An 11811-nucleotide genomic window follows, 5' to 3' on the forward strand; every position below is an offset into this window, starting at 1 on the left:
ATTGGGTCATTTGTAGAGATGTGGATGAACCTAGAGACTGTCATACAGAGTGAAGTAAGTCAGAAAGAGAAAAACAAATATCGTATATTAATGCATATATGTCGAATCTAGAGAAATGGTACAGATGAACCAGTTTGCAAGGCAGAAATAGAGACACAGATGTAGAGAACAAACGTATGGACACCAAGGGGGGAAAGCGGCAGGTGGTAGTGGTGGTGTGATGAATTGGGAGACTGCGATTGCCATATATACACTAATATGTATAAAATAGATAATAAGAACCTGCTGTATAAAAATAAATAAAATTTTAGAAAAAGCTCCTTATGTATCCAAATACTAATCAGAAGGCTTAAATTAACACTTGAAGAAAAGATAAAGAATGGGGGAAAATGGAAGAAAGAAAAGAAAAAAATGTTTTAATGTCTATTGAGCATGTCTCTGATTATCCTTATGAAAAATAAAACATAAAACATCAAGAAGAGACAAGGAGAGCAAATATTCTTAAATCCCAGTACCTAGAATTTTATATTCTTGATTTTTATGCTTGAACGACCCAATTTCAGTTGTTTCACTTTTTGACCCTGGACCTGTACATACTTTTATGGTTTCCTTAGAAAATGTGTTGGGCTTTTTTCTCAGGCAAAATTCAGCTTTGTCTTTTTAATATACTTTCTCCTGTTTCAAGTTGATAACTAAACTTAGAGGAGTTCATTTATCTTAAGTGGATAACACTACTTATAGAATTTTATCAGGGAATTTGTTTCTTTGCCTTTAAAAAAAAAGTCTTATTTTCTCTAGGACATGATAAAATGTGTACTATTTTTTACATAAATTAGCAAATTTAATATAATGAAGGAAATATTATACTGAATTCCCCATTTCTTAGGATAAATATCTATGAATTGATTTCTCAACTTAGGTAGAATTTTAGGAGAGTCTGGAATCGTAAAAGTTTACTTAGACTTTTAGGTCCCCTTCTTAATCTATCTGTTGTGTTGGCTGCAAGAAAGACAAGCCTTGCTCATGACTTAATCACATTGCTCAATAAACCAAGAGTTACCGAATTGGAAGGTATCACAGCCTTTTGTGTTGGGCTCATCCCCATTTGCCCTTTTGTCTGGTAGTGATGACAGGCAGCTCTTTCTGTCCAATTCACTAACCTAAATTTTGCTGAATGAAAATACCTTAGAGTCCAGAGAGACTCACTTGACCCGAAGGGCATTTGTGAACTTCTTTCAGTGGTGAGCCTAGGTAATGTGTGACACAAAAAGATACATAATAGATCATGTAGTGGAGTTGAGTCAGAAACAGCCTTTGAGATTAGTTATACAGTAGGGTTAAGTTTCTCCAAAATACTAAAATGGTTTAGGGAAAACAAATTGTTTTCATTTCTGTGTACAATTGCAGGCTGGATATTGTGTGCATTTTCCACCCTAATTTAGGCCAGTTGAGAGGAATAAATAATGAAGTCCTGACATATTTATTTTGCATCTACTAAGCTTATCCACTAAAATAGATTTATCTGCACCATTTCCCTTAAATTGCAATTGTGCCCTAGTTTTATAGCAATTTCCTATATTTTGTGAAATTATGTCTCAAAATTTCATACATTCAGGCTGCCCCACAAGGTCAGAAGCATATTTATGGCCATGCCGTTTCTTCCAGATGTGAGGCCCCAACTTTATCTGCATCCCAAACTCTGATAAAATAGAATTTAACCACTTCTGTGGTCATTGTTGTGATGTTATGCATGTATGCTGCTTTCTCAAAGATTCCTTTGTATAATGGGTTTCTGAGCATTCAGTTTCTTAAAATGCAGATGAAATCTGTATTTGTCTCACAGCTACTTTTTAAAGCAGTTTTGATGGTCCTGCTCAATTTGGAGTTGGATGAATGATATGTGCTACAAATTCTGATTCTGAGAGGTTTACTTCTAAATACAATTATATGTATGTGCAAAATGGGGAGACTTCTACCCTGGTTTTTAAAGATTTATTTTCTGTTTGGTCATCATCTTTTCAGCCTCATTTCCCATATGAAATGCGTAATATTTTCTAAAAGGAATTTATGATAGGGTTTTCAGTTCTCACCCCTTGCCTCTTCCTTACTAGCAAACTTCATGGCTCCTCTAATTAAAAAAAATAAAAACTTTAATTATTCAACAAAGCCATGTTCAACACCTTAAAAATACTATTTCACTGAGTTTTTAAAAATTACAAAAAGAGTACATTATTGTTGTCAGATATGGAAATTGGCCACCTCCTCCAACCTCACTCCAAGAGGTAAGCAGTCTTAATGGTCACTGCATACCCTTCTGGAGTATTTTTGCATTCCCTTGCCTACACAGAGACACATGATTTACCGTGCAACTTGCTCGTTTCAATGAACAATGGAGCCTGGCGCTCTCTTCCCATCAGTGTATATGCAGACATCTACTTGATTCTTAAAAACCACTACTAAAACCTCGTGGACCAGATTAACGATTCTCCATTGATAGATGTCTGCACTAGTTTTTACATATTAAAATGTTTCCATGAACGTATTTATGTAATACGTACCTAGCAGTGGAGGCATTTCTAGGCAGCTGTGATCAGACTGCCTTCCTGCAAGGTTGGACTCACCTCTACTCTCCCCCAGCAGTGTGCGCAATGCCTGCTCTCCAAAGCTTTACCAGCGCGGAGTACCATGGATATTTCACATTGCTGCTGATGCTTTAATCATTTGTAGTCGTTAATTGTTTATTTTGATGCTTTTGCCTCCACGTATAAAGGTTCACGAATGGTGTGAAAGGTAGGAAACTTTTATCAACATGAAATATTTTTCCTCACCAAGTTTACTGCTTTTGACCCCGATTCCTCTCTCCTTGGGAGTAAGGGTGCCGCTCCTGCTGTTGTCAGCACTTTCCTGCTTGCATCTCTCTCCATCCCTTTATTGTCACCGTTCTTGTTTCACTTCATAAAGATAATATCATTGAACTTTGCCTTTTTTACCTCATCTATGAGGCTTTATTAATCAAGTTCCTCCCATTTATTTTGAACCTGAAGTATTTGATCTTTTTTTCTGACATCTTACTTAAAATGTTCTGTTATTAAGCTTTTATTCTTTTTTTTCTTCATGCTTTTTTAAAAAGTCTTTTTTTCTCTTTCATTGGATTGATCAGGTTTTCCTTGCTTTTATTTTTCTCTGGTGATTTGGAGGTTTTATATCTCATTTCTTATCTTTGTCCTATTTCTTACTATCATTTTCACTTACATTTTAGACAGATGTATTTAAAATATATATACAAACATATACACACATATATTATATATTAGTTTTGTTTTTACCTTAATTTAAATGGGATATATATTTAAATATGCATATAGATTCATATATTACATAGTTAGATGTTTAATCAGTGCTGATTGAATAATAATTTGCCATTTATTCTAAAGGAGTGATTTAATATGAAACGTTCATCAATATTCAGTCATCTACCCCAAGTATTAAAGAGAACATAAGAACATGATACAAGAAGTTAAATGCAATATTAAATACACACTACCCTGTGAGTTCTGAACTTCAATATCAACAATTTTAGAGACATTTTTAAATGAAAATTTATGTCAATAAAAGCATTATTGTTTTTAAGCATTTCTATTTTTATATACCTTCTCTTTTTTATAGTAAGTACTTACCTCTGACAGTGATTTTGGATGACAGAATGAGCCTGGGCTACAACCAAATGCCTGACAATGAAGCCTGGGAGAGTTTAAAGATCATTGTCACATTTGCTGCAGCACTGAGGTAACATGATGAGGAACTGCCCAGAGGCCGACACTGTATGAAGTTCACCAATTCCTGAAGCCAGATTCTTAACGTTAGCTTTAATGGTATAGAAATTACTTCCTAGAAGGCTAACACAACAATGTAAAACAATTATACTCCAATAAACATGTTAAAAAAAAAAAAAGGCTGACTGCATATATACAACACAGAGTTTAAGAGAACTACTTACCTTAATTACAAATATGGGGCTGATCATACCATCTCTGGACCTGCCCTGTCCAGTGTGGTGGCCACCGGTCACATGTGACCGTCTAGTATTTGGATATGGTCACTTAGATCGAGATGTGTTGTGAATGAAAAATACTCACTGATTTCAAAGACTCAGTAGGAGAAAAAGAAAGTAAAATATATCACGAATAATTCTTACATTGATTGCATGTTGGAATGACAATAATTAGATATTAATTTCACCTGGTTCTTTTTCTTTTTAACCTTTGTTACTGAAAAATTTCCAATTACATATGTGGTTCTCATTATATATATATATATAAATATATATATATATATATATATATATATATATATATATATATATATATATATATATATATATATAACAGCCCTGTTCTAGATGTCCTGCACCCATTCAACAGTGTGTGATTACAAAGGAAAAACTATTCCCATGAGCTGCTGACATAAGGACTGCAGGAAGAGCATCAATTCTTGGTAGGGCCCCTGGCTCATTTACAGTAGGCACTTTACAACCCCACGTGTTGCTTTACTGAATCATGTCTGCTCTGCCTGGCATTGGTGGGTTGGTTATCAGCTTATTAAAACACCTATAATTCTGCTTTGGCAACATCTGTGATTGTTTCAGGCCTGCTTAGTTTTACTTCCAACCCAAAGACTTCAGCAGGAATTTCAGCAGGGATTCTCTGAAAACACAGGAAACAGTTTCCTCTCTTGAATGAGACAAATGTCTACTGATATGATCTTCCTAGCAAAGGTGGAGCTGCCTTTATTCGGTCTATTAGCTTAGGTCCCAAATTCATCATGTGGCCTAGGAACGGGACCAGTGGCTGAGCTTCTGACTCTGGATTCATTTCAGTTTTGCACTATGTTAATCCTCTTTTTTTTTTTTTTTTTGATTGAAGTATAGTTGATTTACAATGTCGTATATAGCACAGAGACTCATATATATATGAATATGTCTTTTCCCTTATAAGTTATTACAAAATATTGAGTATCGTTCCCTCTGCTATACAGTAGGTCCTTGTTGTTGATCTGTTTTATATACAATAGTACGTATCTGTTAATCCCATACTCCTAATGTATCCCTCCTCCCTCTTCCCGTTTGGTACCATAAGTTTGTTTTCTATGTCTGTGAGTCTGTTTCTCTTTTGTAAATAAGTTCATTTGTATCACTTATTTTAGATTCCACATATAAGTGATATCATATGATATGTCTTTTTCTGACTTACTTCACTTAGTATGATAATCTCTAGTCCAACCATGTTGATGCAAATGGCATTTTTTTTTTTTTTTTTTTTTTTGCGGTACGCGGGCCTCTCACTGTTGTGGCCTCTCCCGTTGCAGAGCACAGACTCTGGACACGCAGGTCCAGCGGCCACGGCTCATGGGCCCAGCCGCTCCGCGGCATGTGGGGTCCTCCTGGACCGGGGCACGAACCCGCGTCCCCTGCATCGGCAGGCGGACTCTCAACCACATTCTCTCAAGAGAATGAAGCCCTCATTCTCTTTTTATAGCTGAGTAATATTCCATCGTATACGTGTAGCACATCTTCTTTATCCATTCTTCTGTTGATGGACACGTCTTGGCTACTGTAAATAGTGCTGCTGTGAACATAGGAGTGCATGTATCTTTTTCAAATTAGAGTTTTTGTCTTTTCTGGATATACGCCCTGGAGTGGGATTCCTGGGTCATATGGTAGCTCTACTTTTATAGAGACCTCCCTACTGTTCTCCATAGTGGCTGCACCAATTTACATTCCCACCAACAGTGTAGGAGGGTTCCTTTTTCTCCACACCTTCTCCAGCATTTATTATTTGTTGACTTTTGGATGATGGCCATTCTAACTGGTGTGATACCTCATTGCAGTTTTCATTTGCTTTTCTCTAATAATTAGCAGTGTTGAGCATTTTTTCATGTGCCTATCAGCCATGAGCTGTATGAGCTGTTTGTGTATTTCAGAAGTTGAGCCCTTGTCAGTCACATCATTTGCAAGTATTTTCTCCCATTCTGTAGGCTGTCTTTTTGTTTTGTTTATGGTTTCCTTTGCTGTGCAAAAGCTTTTAAGTTTGATTAGGTCCCATTTGTTTATTTTTGTTTTTATTTCTATTGCCTTGGGAGACTGACCTAAGAAAACCATTGTATGACTTGTGTCAGAGAATGTTTTGCCTAATATTCTCTTCTAGTTTCATGGTGTCATGTCTTAATGTTTAAGTCTTTAATCATTTTGAGTTTATTCTTGTATACGGTGTGAGGAAATGTTCTAATTTCATTCTTTTACATGTAGCTGTCCAGTTTTCCCAGCACCACCTGCTGAAGAGACTATCTTTTTTCCATTGTATATCCTTGCCTCCTTTGTCAAAGATTAATTGACCATAGATGTGTGGGTTTCTTTCTGGGCTCTCTGTTCTGTTCCACTGATCTATGTGTCTATTTTTGTGCCAGTACCACGCTGGATTAAGGTAGAAATAAGAACAATAAGATGGAATAGACAATCACATGAAACAGTTGAAAAGAAAATGATTCTTCAGAGCAATGAAGGCAGAATCAAGCTGGATGGACAGAGCAGGGTGCACAATTGTTGAGCAGTCAGACTTTTCAAACCTGTATTTTACTGTGTCATTCTCATTCTCCAACAAGACAGGTACAGACCACTCTAATTTCATAACTGAGACTGAACAAAGAGGCAGGCTACAGTCCCAACTAGTAAATGACAGAGTCTAACATGCCCATTTTGTGCCAAAGTCCACGCCCTTCCCACAGATTCCACCCTAACAACTTGTCGACGTAGAGGCAGACTTGGTATTTTGGAACTGAGAAAATGAATTAGAGTTTCAAAAGAATGGCAAATACAGTAAATTGGAATCGAATTTCCCAAAGAATACACATCAAAAGAACCAGAAACTATAATTAGATGTATAACAAAAACATTTAAAAAGTCCTGACATTAAAAACTCAGATAAATTTCTGTATTCCTACCAACATTTTTAAGCATTAATATATAAACAAGTTACATGTGTTGGTAAAATGTGTGTGTGTATTTCTACAAAGGAAGTGTATCTTTCAATGACATAAAAAAAAAAAAAACAGAACAAACAAAAAACAGGTAAATATTCCCTTCTCAAAAACAATGGCTAAAGACAGTGCAGAACAAAACACTTGGGAGGAAAGAATTCAACCCAAAATTATCATATTCAATCAAGAGAATATTCATAATGTAGAAATAGAAAGAAATCTCAAGTCTAAGTTTCAGGAAATTTCCTACCCAAATGCCTCAGAAACATACCGTAAATCACAAAACGCTGAGAGAAAGGATGCTTCTAATGTGGTATAACATAGAAGAAACTGCCAAGTGACTCCCTATCTCCTATTTTCTCTCCAGCTTTAAAATATCCTACTTGCTTATTCCTTTCAGGCTTAGAGTCTCAGTTGAACAGAGAAGACCTTAATTCTGGAGGGGCCATTTCACAATCTAACAAGGACATGGCTCTGCCTAGTCCAAGATAAGCTGGGCCAATGAGATTTTTTTTCTCTTGGTCAAAATCTAAAAGAAGTACAGCTGATTCACTTTGCTGTACAGTATAAACTGATACAATATTGTAAAGCAACTATACTCCAATAAAAATTTTTTTTAAAAAAAGAAAAAAGAAGTTCTACAGAGGGACATGGCCCCATGGTTGGTGATCAATGGAGCTGAAAGTCAGAACTGGCAGAAGTTGCTGTCGAGAAAAAACTGCTAATAAACATTAAGACCAAGTTACAAAGTTAAATAAAACACTAACCCCTCCCGGGCAATTGATGATAAATCTAAATAACTACAGTAACTGTAAGATCCAAGTGGGTGGAAGTGATCTGTAAAGATGATAGCAATGAATATGGTGAAATGCTTTAAGATTTTAAAAGACACAACTAAAGATTAAGAGATTTAACATCCAAATTCTAATAAAAGACAATTACATATTTCAAAGGGAAAAACTAAAAGTTGGAGAAATAAAGCTTTTAAAAGAGCATAAAAATAGCAGACAGACCAAGAGTAAAAATTAAAACAATATATAAATTGCTTAAATTCATCTACTAAAAGTTTCAAATTCCATTTCTTAAGGTGAATTGTTCTCAAAACATTAGAACTTGAACGTAATCTCCATGAGACCAAGGACTTTTGTCTGTTGTTCACTGGTCTACTTTCAGCGCCTGGAACACTGCCTGGCACCTAATAAATATTTTTTGAATGGATGGATGGATGCAAAACCTGTGTACTGTCCAATTGGCAGCTGGACAGTGTCCATGACCACCAGGTTCAGGTAAACAGGCACTTTTGACTCAGTGCAGATAGGAATTCTACACAAGTACCACTGTTCCAAAAGACAATTTAGAACACATGCCAAAAGCATTAAAAATTGTTAATCCAAGAATTTTACTCAAGAAATGTATGTTTTTTAAAAAGATAACTAAGGCATTTAACATATTTTATTTACTATATACAAAAGGTGAACCTAAGGAACGGCCCTGAATGCTGACTAAATTATAGGCCCCCTCATATCACGGAAGCCCAGGCACTCACGTACGGGAAGATGCAGAAGTACGTCAATGTGGAAGATGATGATGAGGGACTTTAAAGAAAACAGCTGCAAACGAAAAGGCGTAGCACAACCCCACTCCTGTATAAAACATCTGGAAGAAGTGATGCTGAAACGTTAACACTGTGTTCCGCAAAGTGGTAGGGTAACTGACTTTTATTTTCTTCCTTTTGTTCACCTCTATTTCCCAATGTTTCTACATAGAACATGCACTATTTGGAAAACAAAACAGTCCGTTTTTAAAACCTGAAAACATTTATTTTTGAAAGAGACCAACCCTACAGGTTGTAAAGTAGTGCCAAATAAAATACTACTTTCAAACATCACCCACCCCCTGGAGAAACACAACATTCTTCCCCTTTCAGTTCTGTGGACCTGTCTCTGATGTTAGATTACCCTTTGCTATTTCTGAACATGTTCTGATTAATTAGTCTTGGGAAGGAAAGACAACCATAAGCAGTTACAAGCCAGAACAAAGTAAAAACTGGCCCTTTCACTTCAGCTTTGGTTGAGATTTTAAATCTACTAAACAACACTAAGCAACACTCGGTCTCAAATGCAAACCACTATACTAGCCAACACTAAGAATTATGTGATCCTCAGAAGAAACTTTCTTCAATAAAAGACACATGTAAGTCAGATACATCCTCATATACAACTCAGATTTTAAGTTTCAATTTGAGTTCACTGTTCATCCTATACATCTTGAAAAGACCTCTTAGGAACAAAACAAAAAAAGTACATTCCCATTTCACATGAATAGGCTTACATATCAGGTGGTGACTGGAAGGGAAATTGAGCTTATATTAACATAGTCTAAGTCAATCAACTGTAAAAGTTGAGCTATTGTTATTCTATTTTATTTGAGGTACAGAATTCAGAATATACATTTGATGTACACGTCATCAATCTCCTATGCTAAAAAAATGGGAAGACTGGGCTACAAAAATGCCATCTTTTAATTTCAAGCGTCCCATTTACTTTCCACAACCAAAAGTCCTGTTCCAGTTTTCATAAAGCTCTAAATCTTCTGGAGACACACTAGGTCGCACAGTTCTGAAGGCATCTTCAAAGTCACTGTAAGCTATTGGTCGAACTTGATCCGGCGTTACCGTGGCAATGTCCGCAGCCTGTAAACTGCGAATAGGACCCAGAGACGCCTCCCTGCAGAGCTGCGTCATGTCAGCCCCCGAGAACCCACCAGAGTGCTGCACCACCAGGTCGACCTCCTCCTCAGTGAGGCAGCAGTGCTCCTCGGACATCAGATTAATGACTATCTGTTTCCTGGCTGAAGCCTCTGGGAGGGGAATATACAGCCTTTTCACCAACCTTCTCCGGGCAGCTTCGTCAATCTCCTGTGGCCGATTGGTTGCTCCTACCACTAGAATACGATCTTCAGAAGATGTGGCTGCTCCATCCAACTGAACTAGAAATTCGGTTTTTATCCTTCTAGAAGATTCATGCTCACCATCTCCCCGCTGAGATAACAGGGAATCAATTTCATCAATAAATATCACAGCTGGCTGCTGACATCGGGCAACAGCAAACAATGCACGGACCATTTTCTCTCCCTCGCCCACCCACTTAGAAGTCAAGGAGGAAGCAGAGATACTAAAGAATGTTGCCCCAGACTGACTAGCGATGCACTTGCCAATCAGAGTTTTACCCGTCCCAGGAGGACCAAAGAGCAGAATTCCTTTAGGGGGTCCTCGTAAGCCAGTGAAGATGTCTGGCCGCATCATGGGCCACACAACTATCTCCTTTATTGTGGTTTTGGCAAATTCCACTCCTGCAATATCTTCCCAATTTACTGGCGGTCCCTGGTCCATAATCTCATTCATAATAAGTTCAATCATTTTGGGCTCCAAGCTCTTCAGACGCTCATCCACGGGATGTGCTGGGTCTGCAGCTCCCGCGCCATGAGGCTTATACTGTGTCCCCCCGCCCTGACCTCCACCATCTTGCTTAGGTACAGGGGGAACAAACTTTCCAAATATCCCTCGGGATCTACTAGCTCCCAGAGACTTTTTGACACTACCATGTGAAGACCCTGATGCACGCTGGGGCTGGTGGTACTTTTTCTGCTGATCTACCCATAGCTGTTCTTTTGCAGTTTTAAAAGTAGGCAGGCTGCTCTCCTCTCTTTGGCCATTATCTTCTGTTTTACTAAAAGCCTTATTCATTACTGGAGTAGAAAGTGCATCAATGGTGCCAGAACCATAAAATGCTTTCATTTCCCGTGGATTTTCAAAGCCAGAAGGAAAACAAGACTGATTAGATGAGAACACACTTAGTCCTATGTTGGCTTTTGGGAGGTTGTAATTTTCCTTTTTGACATTTCCAAATAATGGTGTGGCATGGAATTTTGCAGTGGCTGACTCACCGAAAGGTCCTGAGACTGTAGGACACGTCTTAGTGGTGTCAGTGACCAGAGGTGGCTGGGCATTCTGAGGGCACTTCAAAGAAGGACTGCCCTCTGGGAAGTCTTTGGTCCTATCGGCACCATGGGCTGAGTTAGTTAATGGGTCACTCTCCCCAGAACCACCACAAACACTAAATTTAGGAAGATCAAAGACAGCGGCCCCTCTATGGATGACTACTGACTCATCAGCAGGTGCCAACAGAGAGTCTCTGGATTTCCTGCCAGCGTGCATCATCTCCTGCACGTTACTCATTCTGAACACGTTATGTATTGACAATCCAGACTTCCACTTGTCACTGTCAGTTTGCCGAGATCTCGCTAGAGTTAAAATGTTTTCTGCATAGTTATTCAAGCCAGTTTCAACACTGTCAGAATCAATAACTGCAGAATATTTCTCTGCATATGTTCTGAACAGTCTGGCAGCACAGACCTGGGAGATCTCAGAGTTTGCCCATGCGTACTGAATGCGGAGAATCTGTGCTCGGTACGCGTCTGCCTTCTCTCCTGACGGACACGTGCCAGACGTAATTGCAAAGTAATTCTTCTGCCATTCACTCAAGTGTACAGACCTGGAGCTAGAGACCTGCATTTTAGAGGTTCTATAACAGACGACAAAGATGAAAAAGATTCAGTATCCAGAAGGAAACAAAGACATAATACTTTAAACATACTTTTAAAATCTCTGCCTATCTGAAGGAAGGTACACTGGACTTTTCATTTATAAGGAAAGACCGTTTATAGGGGAACATCTAGTTAACCATAGCTTTCAGGCATTCAAGATATAAAAGATTAAAG

The 11811-nt window shown here is 37.9% G+C and overlaps 1 protein-coding gene across 1 annotated transcript; it reads right to left on the reverse strand.

The window, feature by feature from the left end:
- Positions 1–9571: 9571 nt before the first annotated feature.
- FIGNL1 (fidgetin like 1) lies at positions 9572–11605 on the reverse strand. Its single transcript, XM_065884244.1, has one exon. The coding sequence runs from the start codon at positions 11603–11605 to the stop codon at positions 9572–9574; it is 2034 nt and encodes a 677-aa protein (XP_065740316.1).
- Between the last annotated feature and the right edge of the window lie 206 nt (positions 11606–11811).

Source organism: Phocoena phocoena, chromosome 9 (genome assembly GCF_963924675.1).
Source record: "Phocoena phocoena chromosome 9, mPhoPho1.1, whole genome shotgun sequence".
Classification (NCBI taxonomy): domain Eukaryota; kingdom Metazoa; phylum Chordata; class Mammalia; order Artiodactyla; family Phocoenidae; genus Phocoena; species Phocoena phocoena.